This window comes from Protomyctophum parallelum (assembly GCF_964188405.1).
Source record: "Protomyctophum parallelum genome assembly, chromosome: 23".
In the NCBI taxonomy this organism is placed as follows: Eukaryota; Metazoa; Chordata; class Actinopteri; order Myctophiformes; family Myctophidae; genus Protomyctophum; species Protomyctophum parallelum.
The window spans coordinates 12,556,074-12,581,991 of NC_139715.1; the positions used below are offsets into that span (position 1 = coordinate 12,556,074).

The window sequence follows — 25,918 nt, forward strand, 5'->3', positions numbered from 1 at the left end:
CTTACCTCACCATAACATAAAATCACTAAAAATAATCACTAAAAAATCACCAAAAAATCTAAAAAATCACTAAAAAATCACCAAAAAACCACCAAAATATCACTAAAAGATCATAAAAAAATCTAAAACTATCTCGATACCTGGCCTCCTCGAAGGTTCTTACCTCACCATAACATAAAATCACTAAAAAATCACTAAAAAATCACTAAAAAGAATCACTAAAAAATCACCAAAAAATCTATAAAAAATCACTAAGAAATCACCAAAAAAACACCAAAATATCACTAAAAGATCATAAAAAAATCTAAAACAATCTCGATACCTAGCCTCCTCGAAGGTTCTTATCTCACCATGAGAACATAAAATCATATATAAAATCAAAAATAACTAAAACAATAACTAAAGAAATCACTAAAAAATCATAAAAAAATCTAAAGAAATCTCAATACCTAGCCTCCTCGAAGGTTCTTACCTCACCATGAGAACATAAAGTCATATAAAAAATCATATATTCTTTTAATAAAATCTATTTATTACAGCCGTAGGTTGCTTATTGATTATAAAATCATAGAAAATGACTCTTTGACAGTCATTGGAACTCCATGTAGAGGTCCCCAACATTATATGTAATATGTTATTATTATTATGACCTTCATTTGTCTGTCCTGATGATGATCTATGCGACCAAAACGACAACCTAATAAAGAGCAACATTTTGGCAAGTGTCTGACAGTGTGCGGGACTTTTTCTTTGGTTTTTCAAAGATACATAATTATGCTCTATATTGCCCTAATTGCACCTGTCACTATAGCCTTCTGAGGTGTGCATTGGCCTTTTGCATGTTCTCATTTAAATTCAATTCAATAAAATGTGTTTTTGGACCGGATACTCAGTTTAAAATGCAGTTACAGTGAGTACGCTACACTCCCACATGTTTGGCCCACTATCCTACTGCTGTTGGATACGAGCCTGGAATTGTAAAAAAAACAAAAAAAGGTCAAGAATGATAACCACATATTTTAGAGATCCCCCGATAATCGGCCAGTGATCGGCCATATTGGCCGATATTCACTCTGATCGGTAATCGGCATTTACCCTATCTGTGATCGGCAATTTACCCTATCTGGAGAAACTGATCTTTTACACCATTTAAGTGGTATAAATGTCAGATATATATAGTATAACATCATATATATATATAGAGATATTCCACTGTTACGTTCTTAGCTTACGCATGTTTCATGATAACTACTTTTTATGTGTGTGTATGTGATATGATGTATTCCCATGCTTTTTGTTCTTGCTTAATGTAAATTGCTCTGGATTAAGAGCGTCTGCTAAATGCCTAAATTGTAAATTGTTTGTTCTACTTTATTAATCCCTGTGGGGAAATTCGTCATCTGAATAGACCGTGCGGTAAGCACCGCCCGCTCGCTCAGCTGCCTCGATACCGTTGTTAAGCAGGACAAACATCAGCAATCCTCCATTGAGGACCGTGTTATTTCGGCATTTTTCCGAAGAGGAATAGAAGCATTCATAGCACCAACATTCATACTAAAATAACGCCATGGTGAAACGTTGCTGTTGGGCGTACTGCAACAGTGCTTAATAAGTACCCAGAACGTTTGGGGCATTTCTTTTTATTCCTTTTCCCGTGGGTGCACACATGCACATGTCAATTAAATGTTTACATTCTGGAGGTGGAGGACGCGGCGGTCACTCATTCACCCTCCCTGCTACTAAATCATACTATTAACGTCAACTTTTACTAAACAATGTTTAAATCAATCGTCTAATAAACAACTAACAACTTACCTTGGAGCAAATGGTGTGCTTTGTAACTTTCTCCACGCTCAGTTGCTTGTGTTGGTCGGACGGCAGCCACATAACTTCACCCACAGACTCCAGTCTCCAGTCACGTTCCCTCCTAGCCTGGGTAAACCCACTCCCCCTGCTGGACAACATTTCATTCTGCCAGGAGGGGTGAGTCTGGCATAATCGCCTGTGTGGCTGTTTAGCCGTGGGGCGGGAGAGTAGCGTTGACGGACAACCCCTTCAGCCAATCAGCGTATATCAAAACAAGAGGCGTCATCTAAACGCGTTCCGTTCCTACTTCCTCATTCCCATGTTTGTTGTTGTGAATGAGTCGAGGAGTTCACACGTCATCAACTGCTCAAATCGTTCCTGATTGGCCAACGTGCGCTGTCAATCACAGAGCCCTGAGCTCGGTCGCGGATTGGCTCGTACCAAAGCTGATACAATCTTAAGGACTTTGTATTACCATTTAGCCAGACTCACCCCTCCTGGCAGAATGAAATGTTGTCCAGCAGGGGGAGTGGGTTTACCCAGGCTAGTTCCCTCCCACTTCGGTTCAGAAAAAGAACGCTGCTTACCATTTTCTGCACATTGTATCCAAGTTTAAACGGTTGGAAGCCGATTCCATTTATTTCAAGGAAGTTGAAATGCTTTAGCGCCTCCCCTGGTCGAATTCTCCAACTGACTCCAGGTCAGTCGACATGCACACACACACAAGCCCAACACAACTTCCTTGAAAGGAAAATGGAATCGGAACACAGTCCTCAATGGAGGATCGTTGATGTTTGTCCTGCTTAACAACGGTATCGAGGCAGCTGAGCGAGCGGGCGGGGCTTACCGCACGGTCTATTGGCTTACCGCACGCACGGTCTATTGGACCTGAACCAGACCTATTAGGAATAGCTGTGCACAGACACTGCATGAGCCCAGCCCAGGGACCAGCAATTTACAATTTAGGCATTTAGCAGACTTCTTAATCCAGAGCGATTTCCCCCAAACGAGAACAAGAAACATGGTAGTACATCAAATACATAAAACAAGTTATCAAGAATCATACGTACGCTAAGGACCTAATATCTATATAATGAAACTATGCATAATGCGCAGTGGTGGAAAAAGTACTAAATAAAAGTACCAATACTGCAATTTAGAACTACTTCGTTACGAGTAAAAATACAAAAGTATCGGCATCAAAATGTACTTTAAGTACTAAAAGTAAAAGTACTCATTGCAGAATGTCCCACTTCACAAGTTCAAAATGTGTACAAAATCTATTGAAAATAGCCGGAATGTATAGGGTTGAAGTGGTTAATGTATGTTTTCTACTCAAAATTAAAATCTCCAAAGTAACTAGTAACTAAAGTTTTCAAATAATTGTAGTGGAGTAAAAGTACAAATTTTGGCTCTGAGATGTAGTGGAGTAAAAGTACTGGAAATTGGAAATACTCAAGTAAAGTACAAATACCTCACAATTGTACTTACTACTAAGTCAAAATACTTAGTTACTTTCCACCACTAATGCGTATACACTACTATAGAGTGCCATGCATGTCTACATAAAAATGTACCAACTGAAAGGGTTTGTTTCAGACTTACTCATTTATCTCATCTCTTACTGATAATATACAAGGTTTAAAAAACAAATGGGAAAGAGAATTGAGGACTGAATTGACAGACGAGTGGTGGGTAGATCGACGCACTCAAGCACCTCATGTGCACGCCTCATGTCTATTGATAGCTATATTTGGCACACCACCTTACAGTATACAGTACACAAATCAGAAGTTAGAGATTCATTGCTTTTGCAACACTCTTAGCTAGAAGAAGAATATTACTATCTTGGAAGTCTTCAAAACTGGCTCAACGATGTGATGTACTTCTTAAAATTCTCTAGAGGAACCACAGAAGGATTCTCTAAGGCATGGAGACCTTTTATAGAATACTTTAATATTCGTACCTCCCTGGATTAGACGGCTCTGTGTGATTGTGTGAAATAACAGACAGTGCTTCTCTCACAGGTGACTGTGACCCATGATGTGAACCATGACCTGTTTTTTTTTTAGTCTGAAGAGGTGCGTTTTCAGATTGCGGCGGAAGATTCATAGTGAGTCTGCAGTTCTGATTGCTATGGGAAGTGCATTCCATTATAGTTTGGAGCTAGAAGGGATAAAAGTTTGGGACGTGTGGAGCGTTGTCCCGGCGTTTTTAGCGAAGGTACTGCCAGCCTCCCTGCGTTGGTTAATAGATCTGAGCGTGCGGGATGGTTTGTAGGGTTCCGATCAGACTTGCAAGATGTGGGGGTGCCAAGTTTTGATAAGACTGATGTCTGGATAAGGAGCTGGGCCACTATTTTGATAAACCTTTTGGAATAGTTAAAATAGCCAATCTACATTGACATGTTTTGAGCTTGTAGATTGGCTATTTTAACTATTCAAAAATGTTTTTCAAAATAATAAAAAAAAAAAACTGAAAAGTAGTTTAGAGATAAGGCATGGACGGAAATAGAGCACTTAGGTCTCCATTTTTGTCGCCGCCTTTACGTGCGACCCGCAAGTCAGCTGCTGCCCGGAAATTACGAATATAGGAGCTTGCTCTGTCCCTTAATGGTATTTTGGTCCAGCGTCACATAGTGGAGTTTAAAAGCACCCGTAAACCGCATGCCAAAAAGAGCGGCGCGCACCACATGCCTCCATGGAGATGTCCGCGTAGTGCAGGCTACGTCATCTCTCCTTATTCTCCTACGCATCTCTTTGTAATTGTCCTATAATCAGCAGACTTCCTTGTGTCCATTGTGTTTATATAATTGTCTCGTCAAAGAAGTAATTTGGCTTGTGCCAGGCATTGTGCGGCGTGTGCGATTCCATTTGCTCATTCAGTTTCATCACCCCCCCATAGCGCAGCAAATGGGGTTTAATCCGTTTTACCGAACTTTACTTTTCGCTTGATACCGTTTCGTGGGGGCGGCCTACACGCACAACCTATAAAGCCCTCATTCTGTAATGTAGTACTTTGAGATTAAAAAAACGAGCGAGATCTGAGCGAGTTGTGACTCACTGAAAAGACGAGTGTTCTTGGCTCTGTGCGGGGTGGGGAAAAAAAAAGGCATCGCCGTCCCTAGCTAGTTCAGCTAGGGTGTCTAGGAGCAGCTGGTGGTTCAGGACTGCAGAGTGGGAGGTAGCCTGGGCAGCATGTAGTAGTGCTTCTGCTCCAGTTCTAAGGGCCGTCATGCTCAAGGACACTACTGTATATAGCAGGAGTATTAGTAACCTAACGCATGTCCTTTGTTGTGGGAGGAAACGCGCACAAAGACAAGGGAGAGCACGCAGTCTCTATAGTCGGGTTTAAAGTCAAACGCAGAACCCTCCTCCTGTGAGGCAACAGTGTTATTACTGTGCCATCCGCTAATGGCACGTGACATTTACAGTATAGAACGGAGGCGGTGCTTCATGCACAAAGATTTGGGGGCGAAAATAGCCGCTGAATTGAGTGCTCTTTCAAAAATACACTCTTGGGGCTTAATTGCCTCTGGTTATACAAAAAACCTGCTTGGGATTGGACGAACAAGGCTCGTTTGGAGGGAGCGTGGACAGCCTTGATCATCTCATGCCTCTACGAGACGTTTCATCGGCGCGGTGGTTTTTCGAGCTCGCTCAGACCAAATAAAATATTCAGGCTACAGCTCGGTTCTGTCTGCATGAAACATTTCTCCAAATGCATATACTGCCTGCCTCTCTCTCCCTATATCTCTCACTCTCGCTTTTGAACTTGGCTTCACCCTCTCTGCCAACATGCGCGCGCACGCACGCACGCCCCTCCCACACAAACACACACACACGCAGAAATGCTCACACAGTTGTATGTGCAAGTCTGCACCCTGCAGATAATCGGTACGAAGCACGAGGCCCCATTGAGACTATTTAGAAGCCAATCAGACAGGCATTCAGCGCTTCCCCCACTTCTCCACAGTCTCCATCCTGTCGCCATCACGGGCTGCTAAAAGCTGCTAAATCAACAGACCCCACATGAATTCCATGCCTCGACTAGCAGACGTGTGTGTGTGTGTGTGTGTGTGTGTGTGTGTGTGTGTGTGTGTGTGTGTGTGTGTGTGTGTGTGTGTGTGTGTGTGTGTGTGTGTGTGTGTGTGTGTGTGTGTGTGTGTGTGTGTGTGTGTGTGTGTGTGTGTGTGTGTGTGTGTGTGTGTGTGTGTGAGAGAGAGCAGGTGGTTAGCCTCAAAAGAAAATCAACACAAAAATAGACATTTAATTAACAGAAATGTGCCTACAGCAAAGACTATAGTAGCTTGTCACTTGTCCTCAAGTCCACATAAGTGTGTGTGTGTGTGTGTGTGTGTGTTGGAGAGTCTGCGTGTTTCCGCCTGTTTCTCAGCAAGCAATTATTTACAGTTAACTCAATAAGCATAACGTGTGGAACGTTGTAACACATGTGTATCACGCAAAACTGTGTTGTGCTATTTACTGCTTTTTCGCCTGTGCTAGCCTACTGCAGGTGCGAGACTGTATACTTAATGGAGAAACTAAATGGAGACTGTGTGTGTGTGTGTGTGTGTGTGTGTGTGTGTGTCATTATTTGGCACACATTGGCCCGGCTTCCACGCAGAATGTCTCAATTGCCCTTTTTGGAGTTTGTCCGTTTTAAGAATTCATGTAATTTGTTCACCTAAATTACACACCCCGTGATTAAGCCTCATAGTTAGGGGAAATTAGCAAAGAGTTGTGGCAAATCTGCAAAACAAATGCTCGCTGACAAAGATGACCCGTTGACCGTGGATAGATGTGGTCGAGTGAGGAGACTGAAGCCAGGCAGAAGCCTTAGTGGTGCCATGGGCCTGCAGCCTGCATGGTCCTGTGTGACCATTTCAAATGGGGGTACAGCTGTTTGCTTCCATCGAAACCGTATTCCAATGTAATGCAACACAGGAACCCCTGCTATAGTGTTTTGGTCGTCCAGCAGTTTTTTAACCCATTCAGGGCAGGAACCCCTTTTGGTGTTTTAAGCATTGTTATACTTTAGCTGTGGTAAAACATGTTTTAGTGTTAGTCTAGTTTTAGTCGACTAAATATCATAAGATTTTAGTCGACTAAATCTGCAGTTGATTTTGTTGACTGAAATGTATTTTGGCAGGCCTTCATGCTGTCGTAATGGCTGACTTTACACAAATAGCCGATCTACAAGCTCACAACGCTTTGACGCACAAAGTGTCATTCTTGATTGTGTTGCGCGTGCGCGAATCACATCAGCGCACGTCATGCATTGGGGTATTTTATTTTTTATTTGGTGTAGCGCCAAGTGATGCGTCGTACTGAGTTCAAAGGTTATCTAATAGTCCAATAAACAGGATGTAAACATAAGGCATGGCACCTTAAGAAATGGCATATTTTAATGATTAGGCTACCGGGGACACATATCCACACACGGCCCCCATTCACCTCCAGTCAAAGTAGGATTTTCAAAGCCTTATAACTCTGGAAATCCGAGCGCTGTCCTTCATGGGTGTTATTTGTGATTTTTTACCGCATTGCTCCCGACATGATGCAGTGTGAACGCAAACGCAGCAAATTAAATATGCAAGAATGATGCAACTTCACCCCCCCCCCCCCCCCAATCACATCCAGTCTACAGGTCTGAATGCGAGAGATATAAGACATGAAACCATAGCAACATTTTCCAGTGCTTGCAAATGCTGGACATTTAAATTTTTTGAGATTGTAAATTGATTACGATTTAATTTGTTGAGTAACATCAGTTTCATGTTGCATGTCCATAAGCTGTGTTAAGAAAATATAACTAATAACTAATGTGATTAAATTATTCAAGTAAACAAGAGTAAGCAATTTGCATCATCCAGTATTTGATTGGTGTGTACTGTGACTGTCGGGGACTGGCGTAAACATAATGCATAGCTGAATGGAAACCGAGTATAACGCATCAACTTTATTTTCAGTTTCCATGGAGTCACAAAGGCAAGTCCAAACAAATTACCAGACCTTATCGGGTTATATCAAATTGCCAGCAGCAGCGTCTCCAACAGAATTTGAAAGAGATTTTTTTCAGACTGCCTGCCTGCGTGTGAGTGAGTGCAGTGACGTGTGTGTGTATAGACAGTAAAGGAGTGGAGCCTAGCTCAGAGGCTATAAGATAAATCATATGATTAAATATATAGAAGACGGCTTAAGTGGTTAACCCAGTGAACCCTGGCGTCTCCGGTCTGGACATGTATATATGTAAATTATGTGAACGTTCAGCAAAAACAAGCTGGAAAAAACATGGTGTAGACTTGGGGAAAATAAGTAGATACTCAGCAAGTGTAAATATCAGCCATTATGACGGCATCAAGGCCCGCCAAAATACATTTTAGTCGACTAAATCAACTGTAGATTTAGTCAACTAAAATCGTATGACATTTAGTCGACTAAAACTAGACTAACACTAAAACATTCCAGGTGACAAAAATGTGACTAAAACTAAATAATAGATAGATGGATAGATATATAGATAGATAGATAGATAAAATGTACTGCTGTGTACAGCAAAACAATTAGAATCATTAATAATACAGTGCAACGGTAAACAAAGGCAAAAGCAAACGAGCAGTCAGTCAGTGCATCATATGTGTCTCATCCGTATCTCGTCATGAAAACAAAAATGATAAAAAAATTAACAGTGCAATGCCAAACAAAGTGTCCATTGTTGGTCAGTGCAAAAAGCGTGAGAAGTGAAGGTGGGGGGGAAAAACAGTGACCCCCCCCCCCCCAGAATGTCATTAGAGGTCTGACTGGCATGCACAGACATTTTGAGGTGCAGGTGCTCAAGTGGGGAAAAAGGGCACTGTGTGCAACCGCACACGGAACCGTACCTGGGGGACTGGCAAAATTACATTTTGGGGCATAAATAATATATTAGAAGCTTTTAATTCAGAAATGGTCAATGTCACCATGGGCCACATGTTACGGTCACCATGGGCCACATGTTACGGCTACTGTTACGCTGTACAAAACAAAACCAAAACTTTCAAAAGAGCACATTGCTGTCCAGAGGGCAAAATAACTGGTGCTCTTAGCACTAGTACCTATCAGTGTTGTTTTTGGCAGCAAATTTCTATTTTAGTTTAGTCATAGTCTTTGGAATGAAACTCCATTTAGTTTTAGTCATATTTTAGTCACCCGGAATGTTTTAGTGTTTGGTCTAGTTTTAGTCGACTAAATATCATAAGATTTTAGTCGACTAATTCTGCAGTTGTTTTAGTCGAGTAAAATGTGTTTTGGTGGGCCTTGATGCCTCGAAATGACTGATTTTACACTTTTACACTACACTGGTTACCTATATAGTGTATCCCTGAGTCTTGAAAGAACCGTTCATTCTGGTTATTGAGGTTAAGTTCTGGTTGTCCTAGCCAAGCGGCAGTACGTTGTTATTGAGGTTAAGTTCTGGTTGTCCTAGCCAAGCAGCAGAACGTTGTTATTGAGGTTAAGTTCTGGTTGTCCTAGCCAAGCGGCAGTACGTTAATTGTTATTGAGGTTAAGTTCTGGTTGTCCTAGCCAAGCGGCAGAACGTTAATTGTTATTGAGGTTAAGTTCTGGTTGTCCTAGCCAAGCGGCAGTACGTTAATTGTTATTGAGGTTAAGTTCTGGTTGTCCTAGCCAAGCGGCAGAACGTTAATTGTTATTGAGGTTAAGTTCTGGTTGTCCTAGCCAAGCGGCAGAACGTTAATTGTTATTGAGGTTAAGTTCTGGTTGTCCTAGCCAAGCGGCAGAACGTTAATTGTTATTGAGGTTAAGTTCTGGTTGTCCTAGCCAAGCGGCAGAACGTTAATTGTTATTGAGGTTAAGTTCTGGTTGTCCTAGCCAAGCGGCAGTACGTTAATTGTTATTGAGGTTAAGTTCTGGTTGTCCTAGCCAAGCGGCAGTACGTTGTGCGTCTCGTTTTAGCTCTTCAAAGCAACCGGCAAATTGTTGTAGTTCTTTTGCTCCAGTACCCATTTATCTTTACTCAAACTTTCTCTTGAGTAAAAGTACAAAAGTATTGGCATCAAAATGTATTTAAAGTTCCAAAAGCAGAAGTACTCATGCAGAAAATAAGACGACCTCCAAGCTCACGATACATTGTGAGATAGAGCTTGTAGTTAGGCTACTTTCAAATGGCTTAGTAACAAGTAACAAATAAACTAGTAAGTAAAGTTTTCAAATCATTGTATAGTGGAGTGATTCATATTTGCACTTCAGTTGTACTGTAGAAGTGGAGTGGGAGTAAAAGTAGGACTATACTGAAGATTGGAAATTCTCAGTTCTTCAGTTACTTAATTACACCAATGCAAAAGTGCTGGTGGAAATCTGTCCTGATTGAAGGGCTGTTCAAAGGGAACACAATGACACGTCTTTACCTATAAGTGGCTGCCACGGTAATGACGATAATGGTGATGACGGCCGGGCCGTCAAACCAAAGAGCTCAACAATGCCATTACGCAAATACACGTAAGATGCCTTTAAAAGTGCATGACGGGGAGAGTTCATCCAGTACATATGGGGTTTGGTGCAGTGTTGTTTTTGGCAGCAGATTTTAGTTTTAGTCATAGTCTCTTGAATAGATTAGATTTCATTTAGTTTTAGTCACATTTTAGTCACCCGGAAGGTTTTAGTCTTAGTCTAGTTTTAGTTGTCTAAATATCATAAGATTTTCGTCGACTAAATCTACAGTTGATTTAGCCGACTAAAATATATTTTGGCGGGCCCTGATGCCGTCGTAATGACTGTTTTTACACTTGCTGAAAATAGCTGATCTACAAGCTCACAACGCGTCGCGCTGCGACGCATTGTGAGCTTGTAGGTCGGCTATATTCAGCATGCAACCAAGTGTAAAATGACTTATACTGGATCTCTTGTCCACTAGTCCCTTCCTAACATTTTAGTCTAGTTTTTATTTGTTGACGAAATTGTTGATATATTTAGTCTTAGTTTTAGTCATCATAGCATACATCAATGTGTCATCAAACACATACAATGAAAATGAAACGTAAACAGAACAAACACCCCTCCTCCTCGACAGTCCTTGGCACCCTCCTGCAGAGGGGAGACGACAGGTGACAAACAATGCAACTTCAGTGTCAATAAATACAAATATAAACATTTTAACTCTTTCAATTGTCCCTTGTACAATAAACTGTTGCTGTTGGTCTTATTGATGAAGTTGACTTAGCTGTGTGGTCTGTGTGCAAGATCCTTGATATTGTCTATAGGGCACAGGCTGCCCTATAGACAATAGGACTTATATAATCTGCCCTATAGACAATAGGACTTATATATTCTGCCCTATAGACAATAGGACTTATATATTCTGCCCTATAGACAATAGGACTTATATATTCTGCCCTATAGACAATAGGACTTATATATTCTGCCCTATAGACAATAGGACTTATATATTCTGCCCTATAGACAATAGGACAAAACGGGGGGTTTTCCAAATCACTGAATGCTCCTTTAAGGTAGACCACACCAATGCAACTCATTGAGTTGCATTGGTGTGGCTTAACCCCTTTTGGTGTTTTAAGCAATGTTATGCTTTAGCTGTTGAAAAATAGCAGATCGGTGCCGCGCCATGAACTTGTAGGTTGTATGTGGCGCAAATCTTTATATTCTTTCAGAGCGAACGTTTTTAGCTCAAATCTTAAATCATGCCAATTTTCTGAAAAACCTCATGTTTCTATATCAGCGGTGCTCAATATTTCATGCCAAGGAGAATTATATGTAATTGGCCTACCGACCCCCCATCTGAAAATATGTTATTCCAGGACCCCCCGGAAGCAAAGATTTGAGTTAAAAATGTTCAGAAAGAATATATTCAAACATTTGGGACACATATTTTTCAAGATTTTTCAAAAGCTAAAAGTATAACATAATGCATAGAAACACCAAAAAGGGTTCCCGCCCCGGCATGGGTTAAACCAGTGCCACAGAGAGAACGGAGATTGCATTTTAATTACCGTATGTCACGACTCACACCTCCTCCTTATACTGTTTGTACTTGAACTTCAAGGAGTCCAAGTTGAGCTGTCTGAATTTCCATGCGTGTCGCCCGCTGCGGTCGAGCGGTTTCACCGGCAGATTAATTAAGTATAGTCCGGATGCAATTCACTTCAAAATGGCACAGAACGGGGACGGTGTGACCTGGAGTCAAAGTAAAGGCACCCAGTACATGAATCAGTGGCGGGGAAGTAAGTATTTACTCGAGCACTGTACTTAATCCATTCTGGGCGGGAACCCCTTTTGGTGTTTTGAGCATTATGTTACACTTTAGCTATTGAAAAATAGCAGATCTACAAGCTCGTAGCTTGTAGGTCTGCTATTTTTGAAAAATCGTAAGAATGTGGCACAAATCTTTAAATATATATTCTTTCATTAGCGAACGTTTTTTAACTCAAATCTTTGGTTCTGGGGGGGGGGGGGGGGGGTCCCTGGAACTACACATTTTCAGATGGGGGTCGGCGGCCAAATACAGATGATTCTGGGGGTCCTTGACATGAAAATGGTTGCGCACCACTGATATAGAAACATAGGTTTTTCTGAAAACTGTCATGATTTAGACATTTGTAGAATCGACCTCAGGTATAACAATTTTGAGGTACTGGTATTAACAATGTTCAGTACTTCTACTATGTCAAATGTAATGGACAACAAAGGTTTCTTTGTCTTTATATCCACTACATCTGAGGCAAATATTATACTTTTAATCCACTACAATTATTACTAGCTACTTTGTAGATTTTTATTACACAAAACATACATTAACCACTTCAGCTCTATATACATTTCAGCCATTTGAAAATACATTTCACTCATTTGAAAATATCAGATCTACAAGCTCACAATGTGTGTCGCACGTGACGTATTGTGAGCTTGCTGATCTGCTATTTTCAAAAGCGTCTTTGTACACTTTGGAAACTTTTCTACTTTTACTCAAGTACATTTTGAATTCGGGCACTTTTTCTTGTAACAGTGTGTTTACTTTCTACTTTCAGTATTTAGTACTTATACTTACAGTAAGTAAAACGTATGAGTACTTCTTCCACTGGCTCAGTGGGGCTGATGGTCCAACGGTAATACAGTGATTCTGTGGATCTTTTGAATTTCAAGGACCACCCAGTCTGATATAATATGCATTAGGCCTTCAGGCAATGCCTCGCTTAATCTCTGAAAACACGCTATAGGCTATGGCACGGTGACATACACCATACGAGGTGACATGTTTAGTTAACGTCTCCTTCGACCATGCTTGGCTCCTACATTTTTTCCGTGTCCCACATCTTCCCTCTGTCATGTTTGGGTATAGCAGCATGACAGCATTACAGGCCTATAGTAAGAGAGAGTTATATAAGAACCACCCGGGGTGGTGCAGCGGTGGCGGCGGCGACTGCACGGTGTTATATCGACCACGTAAGGTGAAACGGTCGTGGTTCAATAGCCCGCGAAAAGGCCACTGTGCAAGCCACTGACGAATGACGTTCAACACCACCCTTCCGTAAAGGTGGCGCGCCGACGCCACCCGTGGCAAACATGATTGTGTGCCCGAGAACTGGAAGATGGATCTATCTTGTCTTGGCTGGGGGGACTGAGGCTCCATGCTGCACTGCATGGGGTGCTCCCGACTTCAATGAGACTTGTTTTCCTGCAGTATTAACCCATTTTGGGGCGGGAACGCCTTTTGGTGTTTTAAGCATTATCTATTGAAAAATAGCAGTTCTACAAGCTCATAGAGCTTGTAGGTCTTGCTATTTTTGAAAAATCGTGAAAATGTGGCCCAAATGTTTGTTCCTGAAACAACATATTTTCAGATGGGTGGTCGGCGGCCAATTACATATATTTTTGGGAGTCCTTGACATGAAATGGTTTGAGAACGACGGTGTGACCTGGAGTCAAAGTCAGAAAACTGTTAGGATTTAGAAGACATTTTGTTTCACTTAAACGATCAGTCAATCGACTGCATTCTGGCTTTCATCAATGGAACTAAGGTAGTGTACTTCTAAGTCCCTATTTGTCCGTATCGCAATGAAAATATATTTTCATGTTGTTTAAGATATATATATATTTTTTACATTAATTGTATATTAATCTATTGTATATTAATATTGTCATTCAAATCTAGGACACCAATATAGGTTACAGTTTGCACAATGTTGGAGTTTCAGACGCGTAAGGAGGGTCCATTTTGGTTCCTACTGTAACTACCAATAATTTAGCTGGGGATCCCTGGTCCATACACACATTCATAATACATAATGCACGCACGCACGCATGCTGATTATTTCAGTCCTATAGCACTGATACAGTATGGTGGAATAATGAGGGTCTTACTCCAGTGCTATGCCCCAAGACTGCCCCAACGGTTCTAGAAGCTCACAGATGTACGGCAATTGGTCTTTCATAGTGTTTATGATCGATGGAGTCGTGATGCCACTTAATTTACCACTGGGTTGCAGCGTTGCCAACCACAATGGAGCGCGCCATTTTCAAGTGCGTGCGCACCCACACCCCACTGTATCTGTTTCTTTCGATCGCCGTTATATGCCTTGTCACAGATGGGGATTTCTGGTAAAATAACAAGCTTTATTGCATGGTACATAGCCAACGGTGTAATGGTTTGCGGTGATCCTTTGAGACCGGCCGGATCTGGTCCGTCGCAACACACACTCCTAAATAATCCAGTAGCGGGTTTTGGCTCCTTCAAAATGAGGGTAAAACGGGGCAAATGCTGGCGGTATACGGGTAAATTAATTCATTTAATCTTGGCGGCCAGATGGTTGAGCACGGGACCATGCAGCACTCATAGACACAAAATTATTGCGACCATCAATTAAACTCATTCAACTCGACACATCGCTCTGTATGGAGCTGGGTTCATGGAGCCTAATATCTAAATTCTAAATCTGTTTAAAAGCCCAACCTGAATAAAAACGGATACACGGCCGTTTTAAACACCTTTGCTTAAAGGAGCCGGTGAAGGTCCTGTCCTCTCGGTTCCATCTGTGTGGCTCACAAAGGTTAAAGTCCCTCCCTCGCAGGTTAATTATCGCTGCACTTCTTTTCTACGCTCTCTCAGGGTCGACGGTGGCCACGGTGAAAGGAGCGTGGTGGAGTATACAGCTGTGGCGTAACAAACACAGCAAGGTTCTTTATGCACTACAAGCCTTTGCCTTTGATTAGACAGCGAGTGGCCTGTTATTGAGGTCAGCGGTCATTATTCAGAAATAACACACCACTCAATTCCGTGATTGGCCAATCGGAATCAAGCTAGCATTCAACCAAGCCATGTAATTAGCATTGATAAGATAACATTCCACTGACAAGTCACATTTTATGGCATTTGCATGACTCATCGTCATGATGTGAGCTTGTGGATTACTTTTCCACGTTTGAAATTTCAGTACAAACCGTGTGTAGCATTGCGGAAAGCGGGGATTGAACCCGGGCCTCCCACTCGCCAGACCAACGCCAACTGTCATGCCAATAGGGCTGAGCTCGATTGGCAGGGCTGGGTCTTGGCTGGGGGCTACACATGCAAACATGTTTCTTCACAATTTGTATTTGTATCATTTTGAATTCTTAAGTATTTAGTTGGGTATATATACCTTGTCCACCACTGCGTATCGGTGAGCTCTATTGCATCTGTCTAGCAACAAGAAGGTCTTAGAGCAGAGTCCGCAATATTGTGTTCATATGCAAATTAATAAAGACGACCCGCCATCACCGGAGATAAAGGGGACTTTAAGCGACGACAGTTTTCAGGACGGATCCGCTAGGCGGAAGTACGGCGGCTATGACGCAATCGCCCTAGCTGTCAAAATCGTTAAGCAAACAGCTGGATCGGCGACGGGTTTCCGTCGCGTTTTGTTTTCCCTTGGTGACGACGCGTCTATGCAGCATGTGTCAAACACAAACACAGACATTAAAAAAAGAACACCCCGTCTCGCGGTGCCGATAACTTAATTGCATCTTGCATGTGCTGGACATGATCAGCAGTGGAAAGAGGAAGGTGCTGGAGCAATTTGTGTTATTTTAAAACAGTTTTAATAAACATGGTTATTATGACATATGGAATTAGTGTTATTTCTTCATTCAGAGCATGCCAACACATTACACAGCAGAAGAGAGCAATCAGTGTAATGTACTGTAGGACAGTTTATTTCAATTATGACATGACGTTGTAGACACTACGTGGAAGTATAGGTTCTGCCGTAGTAGGAACGGCTGCGACGGCAGGCAGGTTTATGTATCGAGCACTGGTTCATTTCCGGTTGCCGGAGCGGACTGCCGTAGCCGTCGTTGCTTAACGTCCCTAATAGTACAGGTGCAGGGAAACCAAGGAGAAAGTGTGATTATGTGAATGTCCACAAGCTTCCTAATTAGCCTGAATGTGACAGTAATGGTCGCAGTAGAAAGCTGTCCTTTTGGTTGATTTGACTGCATTTAATACATGTTTCAACAGTATATCGGCTTTGTGCAGAATTGTTTGTTGATCAAACTAAGTTAATTCATTAGGTGGTTTCAGAGAGTTCCGTGAAGGCATTGTGAAAACAATGTAGCAATACTTGCAGTGTACATAGATAGATTCTTTATTTCTGTGTCATGCACCAAAGGCGCCCAGCCCACATGGACTTACAGGATACACCATAACATTGCTTCAATATTGCATTGTGTAAAAGAAACATTTTTACACAAACAAAACATTCTGCCTCATTTCCCACGATTTGCATAAAAAGTCTGCCAAAGCAAAAACAGTACAGTAGCAAGTATTTTTTAAAGCAATATTTCAACGGGTAAAAATCTGAGCAACTTTCACTTGTAGTGGAGAAATACTTTGACCGTGTTGTGAGCTTGGCGCAGATCTGCTATTTTTCACCAAATAGTCCCTTATTATTTGGACCAGAAATAACTGACGTTTCTCCCACCTATGTCATTTATAAGAACGATTGTATTCCTGAGCAGCCTTTACTCTTTTTATTGTCTCTGGTCAATGTGGTTTTAGATCTAAACGGAGGAATGGAGGGTGAGCATTTGAGGTATTGCGTCTTGTTTGTTGTTGTTGTTTATTTAATATTGGGAGGGCATCAATTTTAGTTTGGTTCCCTGGCCCGCGACTCTCAAGAGTGTTTGTCTAGCCCTGTGCTCAGCCAGCTGACTAGAAAGACGCAAATAAACATTCATTCCCTCTGTGGTGAAGCAGGCCATATGTCGTGTCAGGGATGTCCTACCCTTGAACATGGAGCTGGCATACGCATTAATACACAGCCTCTTAATGCAACATTGTGGTGTAGTTGGCAGGATGCGTAGCCTATGGCTAATTAAATGCCACATTAGTTCTAAAGTAATGAGGCCCAGATCTACCATCTGGGCAAGCTGGACACGTTCCCCAAGGGTGTGAAAGGGCACGTCCGCGATGAAATACTTAAGACCTGCTGTGGTGTCCATTTACATGTCTCCCTACTCGGTGCCAGTGTTTTTATTTAAGTAAAAGTGTGAAAATTGACACTGGCTGAAAGAAATGGGTTACAAAACTCTTGGGATAAAATGTAAAAGAACAAAGTGGTGGACGGATGGACGGACGGACCAAAACATTGATAGGCCATTACATCCTTTGATGTTAACCCATTTAGACCTATGTTCCATTCTACAAATGTCTTCTAAAAGTTTTTTCTGAAAAACCCATGTTTCTATGTCAGTCGTTCTCAAACATCATCAAGGACCCTCAAACATTATATGTAATAGACCCTCCCAGAAGCAAAGATTTTAGTTAAAAACGCTCGCTCTGAAAGAATATATATTCAAAGATTTGCACCATATTTTCAAAAATAGCAGACCTAGAAGCTCATAGCGCGGCACTCGGTCCCGCACTATGAGCTTGTAGGTCTGCTATTTTCCAATAGCTAAAGTATAACATAATGCTTGAAACACCAAAAGGGGGGTTATCCCGCCCAAAATGGGTTAATGCTAAACAAGGCAGGAGTCCAAGGCTATATAATAACGACATCTAACTCATTATTCATGAATCATGCCAGGCTGCTCTTAGTGCTTATCAGAAGTACAGACATGCCCAGGTCCATAACTCTGACCTTGAAAACAGGTTCGCAGACTACAGTACAGATCTCCAGGACAAATGCACAGAGCAGAGATTTTTGCCCAGAAGAAAAAGAAAATGCAATCAAATACTGTATAAAGTAAACATGATCCCCCCCCCCCCCTAACCTGGATCGATGGGAAAAGCAGCGTGAAATTTCAACTAACGATCACATTGTGTAATGAGCATATAGAGCAACCGGAGGAGCCGTGGAGCGGCTTGATCAGCTTCACCGCGGAAAAGTTATGACGCGCAAAGTTAACGGCAGAAACGTCAGGCGAATCAGTTCCCTGCTGTCAGGAGCGCTGACTGACAGAAGAAACACGAGAGTGAAAAACAAAGGGATGGAGAGACAGATGGGAGAGGTGAGCTGAGGTGAGGTAAAGTGTGGAGGGGAGTTATAGATGCAACAGAGACAGATTGATTGGACGTAGAGAGCAAAGGCGTGTGAGGACGGAGAGGTCTGAGGAAGATATGTCAAAGTAGAGAGTACAGATCAATTGGGGGAACGAGACATGGCAGAATAACAGGCCGGCCCGAGACAGAGTGACAGAGTGAAGAGGATAAAAAGGCTGGATGTTGTTTGTCAGGAGTTGAGACATTGAACTGGAAGGGTCGATCAGTCTTTCGGAGTCAGTAAGAGTGAGAGCACCTAAATGTTGTGGGAACCTTGAATGTTAAACAGGTGACGTCACTCCATAGACATTACATGTTAAAAGACCTACATTCAGAAGCCAATAAACAACGCTATTTGTTTTAGCGGTCTTAACATCTTGTTTTCTTCATAATAATATTGGTCTTTTACATTTTAATTAGGTAATTAAAATGCAATCTCCGTTCTCTCTGTGGCACTGGTTTAACCCATGTTGGGGCGGGAACCCCTTTTGGTGTTTCTAAGCATTATTGTAATACTTTAGCTATTGAAAAATATCAGATCTACAAGCTCATAGCGTGGCACAGAGTGCCGCGCTTACGAGCTTGTAGGTCTGCTATTTTTGAAAGATCATGAAATCCTTGTTTCTGGGGGGGTTCCTGGAACAACATATTTTCAGATGGGGGTCGGCGGCCAATTACATATATTTTTGGGGGTCCTTGACATGAAAATGTTTGAGAACCACTGATATAGAAACATGGGGTTTTTCAGAAAACTGTCAGGATTTAGAAGGCATTTGTAGAATCGATCTCAGGTCTAAATGCATGGGTATGGGTCAAAGCAGAGGATGCACCCATCGAGCACTCTTCTCAATGTTCAATCTGTCATGTCTTGAAGGGGATTAGGGTGTCGCGGTGGCTCAGAGCCACTTGGCACGTCGCTCTGTGACACGGGGCGGACTAGACTAGAGATCATGAATAACCCATTCTGACCTGAGATCAGATTCATACGAGGTTTCCACTGGACACACACTGGTCTGATTATCCCATTCTGACCTGAGATCAGATTCTGAAAATGTCAGTCGTTCTTCGATTTTTTTTAAATAGCAGACCTACAAGCTCGTATCGCGCCACTCGGTGGCGCGATACGAGCTTGTAGATCTGCTATTTTTAAATAGCTAAAGCATAACATGATGCTGACACCAAAATGGGTTCCCGTTCTGAATGGGATAATTACTACGTGGGAGACACTGTGTGGACAATGCGAGCATGGAGAATCCAGTATATTTATATTTAGACTATAGCGATTATGACTAATTGGAGACAGTGTGTGGACAATGCGAGCATGGAGAATCCAGTATTCATATACTGTAGGTCAGTGTGGTTCTCAGCCTTTCCTGGATCAGATCAGGAGTCCACATACTGTACAGTGTACACTGTACAAGAAACATTGTATCTCTGTTTATCTGCGTCTTTCTAGTCAGCTGGCTGAGCACAGGGCTAGACAAACACTCTTGTCTCACTAGGGGGTGCTCTAGCACCCCATCTGACCGCGTAATCAGAGCATATGTTTATTTAAATTGTTCAATCAATCGATTGTGTTTTCCGGCTTGGATAAATCAAGGATTTTAACTCATTAAAACCGGGAAGGCCATCTGTGTAATCACTTTAACCATTGTTTGATACTTTGGCTATTGAAAAAATAGCAGATATACAAGCTCATAGCGGCGCGCTATATGAGCTTGTAGATCTGCTACTTTTGAAAGAATTAACAAAATGTGTGCAAATCTTTGAATATATATATATGTTTTTAAAGCGAACATTTTTAACTCAAATCTTTGCTTCTGGGCGTCTGTGGAACAACATATTTTGAGTTGGGGGGGGGGGGGGTCTGCAACCAAATGGATATGCAGTACCCTCGCGGCCCACAGCTTGAGACTTGTAACAGGTTGTGAATAATTGCTGTGGGAGGAAGAAAATAGCCTCAGAGCCGTCATGTGGACAAAGCGAGCGTCAAGTCTCCGGTGTTTTTTTCATCCACTGAAAAAGTCCTCATTTAAGCCAACCCGGGCTGTCAACTCAGGGTCTTTAGAGGTACAGTTTGAGCCTGTCAGAGGAGAGGATAATTACCTAGACAGCCGCCTGCATGTGTTTATACGCGCACGTGTGCGTATGCTTGTGCGCGTTGTTTGTGTCTGTGTTGTTTACCTGGGGACCAGAGTTGACCTGAACGCACACCAACGCGAAACCCCCACAGAGACCAAAACAAACCAAGATCCCCCACGGGCAATCCCACTGCAACGAATAGGAAATGGCATGTTCACAACAAATGCCCCCAGTGAAAGTTCCCCCCGACAAGAAGTCGCCATCGGGTGGTTTCTTCTTTTAAAATGTCAGTGTGCTTTCAGGGCAACCACCGCAGGCCAACAGTGGCAGTTTGTAAACTCCTTTTGTGAGCATGTCAGAAGGAGCCATTTAGAATGTGCTTATCGACCGGCGGTTTGTCCAGGTTTTGGTACCCGGTTTAGTACATTTGAGACTTCTTATCTCAGTGGTATTATGTCATTCTGACATTGAATTCTACATTCCACTGTAGTACCACTACCTCCCCCACCACCAATACAAACTGACTGCAAAAATAACCTTAATAATAGAGAAAATACATCATAAATGAATATTTTTATTTCATTATTGATTGTGGGACGTTGTTTAGGTGTCTTTTGTGTGTTTCTCGTTGTCGCGGCGGTGTGGTTCTGGAGGTGCAGGGCGACCAGGCACAGGCAGAGCAGAGAGGACGCTTAAGGTTGTTTATTCACACTTGGAAATATCAAAGAACTTCTGAAATGCACAGAGAACTGACTGCGTCATTTACGACGACGAACGGACAAGGAACTGAACACGCTAGCGGCATATAAATAGACATGGACTAACTAGACACAGGTGAATTCAACTGACAATCGGGGTAGGCTAGGTCGCTAGGGGACTAAGAGGATACAGGAGGAAACACTGGCAAATCATATAGTCCTGTGATCAGATGGGTTTGAAAAACGTTTCATGAAGAACCGGCACCGGTGTTATGTGTTGTTTTTAACAATGCGCGGATGCACACGTATCAGGCACAATATGATTCCCCTACCCCAAAAAACCAATGAAATGAAGCTCTGGTCACAGCTGTTGTCAAAACTCATCAGTCAGCATGTGTTTGCAGCCGGGATCCTAAGGGAGGCCCTTCTGGATGAAACAATTTCCCAAATTGCCCCCATCTCAACGTGGCCTTTTTTATGGCTAATAGAGCAACTGACGCCGCTTTGATCAAGATTCTGCCAAGCGCTTGTCACCAAGCAATCAATAACAACCCCAAAATGGATGTTCATGCTGTGTGTGTGTTGTTGTTTCTGTGCTTTTGCCACAATGAACCTGTGAACCACTGTCGACTGCTTCACAAACCGGCTGACTTGTCTCTGTCAGACCCCCTGCTTCTGGCTCATTGTGAGCAGAGCAATCTGAGGCTGAACACTTTGGCTTTCATGAAAGCCAACAGAGAGTAAAGGGTGGTTCAGTGGTTTTCAACCATTGTCGTATCAAGGCCCATTATTTATTCAGCATTTGAGCCACAAACCACCATTTGATGAGATTTACCCTCTCAGACCCCAAAACTAAAGAATATTTTGTTGTTGAGCAAAAATAAACAATTATTCTACAGTCTCTAATTGCGTAGACTTCTTTTAAATGAAGTAATGCAGATGTTTAACAATAATTTAACTCTTGAGATTGTAAAATGAAACCAAATGGACCTGTATGGGACCATATGGTTTCATTCATGGAGTTAACCATGAACCGTATAGCATTCCTATTCTGGGAATGTCATAGTAGGCGACCATTTTGGCAAAAATAGCCAACCTACAAATGAAGCGCAATGAAATGTGATGCTGAACAGTTTGCAAGATTTGCCACGGACAATCACACACAGACAGACCAACTGAGAGACACGGCCAAAGCATTTCCGGGGGTCCACAGCCAAAAACGTTGAGAACCCCTGCCCTAGATCAGGGGGTCTTCAACGTTTTTCAGGCCAAGGACCCCTTAGCTGAGAGAGAGATGAAGCAGGGACACCCTGCACTACATACTGTATATTAAATATATCCTAGATTCATAGACTTGTTGGTTCATGTTTTTTGTTAACGTGTATTTTCAGACATTTAACCACTTCTTAGACCGTCAATATTTGATCTTTCACTCTGCTCATTTCCCCCTCTTTTTGGCCAACGTTTTGGCTGGAACGATGCAAGTTGGAAATGCATGCCCCGTCCAGTTATTACTTGTGCAAGCAGAGCGTGCAAGTACTGTGGTCGTGCTCGTACGTGCACGTGTATGCTCGGAGGCATATATACTGATGTTGATGGTAAAGGTATGTCTGTATACATGTAGGCCTACAGTATATGTAATCTGAAACCTACCTTTATTACGTCACCATCGAAAGCCAGTTATACCCCGGCATTGATACATATCTTATACGTCACATCAGTATATATACCTCTGAGCATACGGTATATTATTATAAGCCAGCTGACCACAGTATAGTACTTTCAACTTACAACTTACATACATACATACATACATATGTTACCTGTTACCCAACCAATATTGAAACATATCGTAATTAGGTCACCATTGTCCATTGATTTGAAAGTCCGTAGCAGCAAGCAGAGCGTGCAAGCAGAGCGTGCAAGCAGAGCGTGCAAGTATTGTGGTGAGTCACTTTTTGCTGATTTTAAAAACAAAGACGCTATCATCTGACTATCATTCAACCCTCGAAAGAAAAATTAGTTCTCTCCTTGAGGCTCCCTCCCTCTCTCTCTCTCTCTCTCTGACATACACACACACACACACACACACACACACACCTCTCTCTCGTTTCCAAAACTGTATTTTAGGTAGCTATGTATGTCTGTACCAGTCCATGAGACATATGGCTTAATTTCAGTAGTATTGGCCTCTTACCTACCTCTGATTTGATTTATTGACAACAGTAATCTGTTTTTTCATCATTAATAGTTCAATGTCATCATGACATGATTTTTGTTCAATGAGGTTTGGCCTTATCGATGGAAATGTAGGTCGTACTGTGTGTTTCCTCAATGTTTAGACAACTCATTGTGTGTTAGAAAATCACTGACTAAAAATCCAATATAGGACCAACATTATTTGGGCTTGTGGCCCTTGGACTTTTGATATTTTGCTGAGTGGCCCCTGAGCCATCTTAAGTTGAGTAGCCCTGGTCTAGGATCAAGAAACCAAAGAGTTGCCACCTAAAATAGTCCAAAAGTCTGTGACAAAGGTCATACTGTGGAGAGACCGGTGCTCGACCAAGAGAGAGCAGAATAAAAGGGTAAACATAGACTGGGGCACAAAACAAAGGACCTGTTGACCATAAGAATCAAAAAGAGTAGACAGTCAGGGGTTACAGAGAGGTCATCGTGGGGCCCGAAGAGAAGGAGGATTACATACTCACGGACCATCAACCGACTCAAGGCCAGGCACTGCACTCTCTGTGGTGGTGTGGAATGCATGTGTCAAATTTGAAGTCACTGGGCCAAACGGTTCTCGAATTATGTGGATTACAGACGTACACACAGATTCTAGGTTTCAAGGGGTTAATATAAAAGAAAAGTGATCCTATCACTACCTACCCTAGGGGTCCCGGACCCCCTGTTGAAGACCCCTGCCCTAGATGGCTTGTTTCCTACAGAGCCACACCGTAAAAAGAAGTGCGTTTTGCCTCTGCTACCATAGCAACCATGACGTAGCCAAACTAGATCCAATCAGCATGCAGCTATGATGCACCATCTTGGGAATGTTAGCCGATATCATTAAATGTGTCGAGAATCCACTGACTCAGTAGTAATTGGAAAAAAAAGGTTCTAATCCAGCCAGTCAAACAAACTCAAAGTTCACATTAATCACACAGTAGCTCAAAGTTAATATTAATTAATATCCATACAGAGAATACACTGTCACAAGACCCATTTATCACACTAGATTGTTTAAGAAGGCATTATACCTACAAAGTTAGATCACAGGCCTTAAAAACTCAAAGAGCAGTGTTAAGAAATGAGAACATTATTCTGACCCATGTGCTATAGCAAACCAGACCAGCTTTTGAGAACGCAGTACCGCGACCGTTAAAACAAATATACGTGCTACTGCCCCCTTCCCCCCGGTAAACCATCCATCATGCATTTCCCCTTCAGCAAGTCCCAAACTTTCCCCAAGTCACCGGCGGACACCGTCAACAGCCTGAGGGAGAGCATGATGGCGTTGGAGAAGCAGGACGGCCCCGACAAGGTGTCACGGGAGAAGGCCGCGGGGGAGACGTCGAAGAGCCTCGCGGCCATGAAGGAGATCCTCCACGGTACCAATGAGAAGGAGCCCCAGGCGGAGGCCGTGGCCCAGCTGGTTCAGGAGCTCTGCGCCAGCGGCCTGCTCGCCACCCTCGTAGCCAACCTGCAGCTCATCGCGGCCCCCAAGGAGCAGAAGGACGTGGTGCAGATCTTCAGCAGCGTCCTGAGGCATCAGGTCGGAGGAGCCCAGGCGCCCACGGTGGACTACCTGTGCGCCCACCAGAGCCTGCTTTTCACGCTGCTCAAGGGCTACGAGGACCAAGCGCTGGTCCTGAACTACAGCAGCATGCTGCGAGAGTGCGTCAAACACGAGCCACTGGCCAAGATCGTCTTGCGGTCGGAGCAGTTCTACGACTTGTTCAGGCTCGCGGAGACCTCCCCGTTCGTCCTCGGTGCGGAGCCGTTCGACACTCTCAAAGACCTGCTCACGAGACACAGGCTGCTGAGCACAGAGTTCCTGGAGACGAATTACGACACGTTCTTTAGTCAGTACGAGAAGTTGCTTCGCTCGGAGAACTACGTGACCAAAAGGAAATCCCTCCAGTTGCTGGAGGAGCTACTTCTCTACCGGCACAATTTCACCATTATGACAAAATACATCAGCAAGTCAGGGAATTTGAAGCTGATGATGAACCTGCTACGGGACGAAAGCCCCTGCACTCAGTTTGAGGCGTTCCATGTTTTTAAGGTGTTTGTGGCGAACTCGAACAAGACGCAGCCAATCCTGGACATCCTTCTGAAGAACCAGACCCAGCTCATTGAGTTCTTCAGCAAGTTCCAGAACGACAGCACGGAGGACGAAACGTTTAACGACGAAAAGACCTACCTGGTCAAACAGATCAGGGACCTGAGGAGACCTGCCCCCCAGGAGGACTGAGGGTGGGATCGGAACTGGGGGCCATGAGACCATTATTATTATTCATAGAATCGAATTCTACTTAATCGACCCCTCAGCAGCTGTTGTTTCTGAACAAATGGGGAATCCCTTTTTTGAGGAAACAAAAACAAGCCAACAACCACACATGCCCGTATCCACTCATTAGGATATCGACACCGGTTTGAGTAAAGGGTCCTGCCCCCCTCCAAGTACAGTTTTAGACCACGACGAAGGGGCGCCGTCTCAAGCAAACTTGGGCCATGAGAGACACCGCTGAGTTGGGGGACTGCCCATAACATGCGCTGCTCATAGAGTAATAGAAGGATAG

The 25,918-nt window shown here is 42.9% G+C and overlaps 1 protein-coding gene across 1 annotated transcript; it reads left to right on the top strand.

Moving 5' to 3' along the window:
• Nucleotides 1-24,546: 24,546 nt before the first annotated feature.
• Nucleotides 24,547-25,590, top strand: LOC310854157 (calcium-binding protein 39-like; the record flags this gene model as incomplete). The annotated part of the gene is made up of 1 exon (XM_083758688.1): nt 24,547-25,590. The coding sequence occupies one exon, from the start codon at nt 24,547-24,549 to the stop codon at nt 25,588-25,590; it is 1,044 nt and encodes a 347-aa protein (XP_083614814.1).
• Between the last annotated feature and the right edge of the window lie 328 nt (nt 25,591-25,918).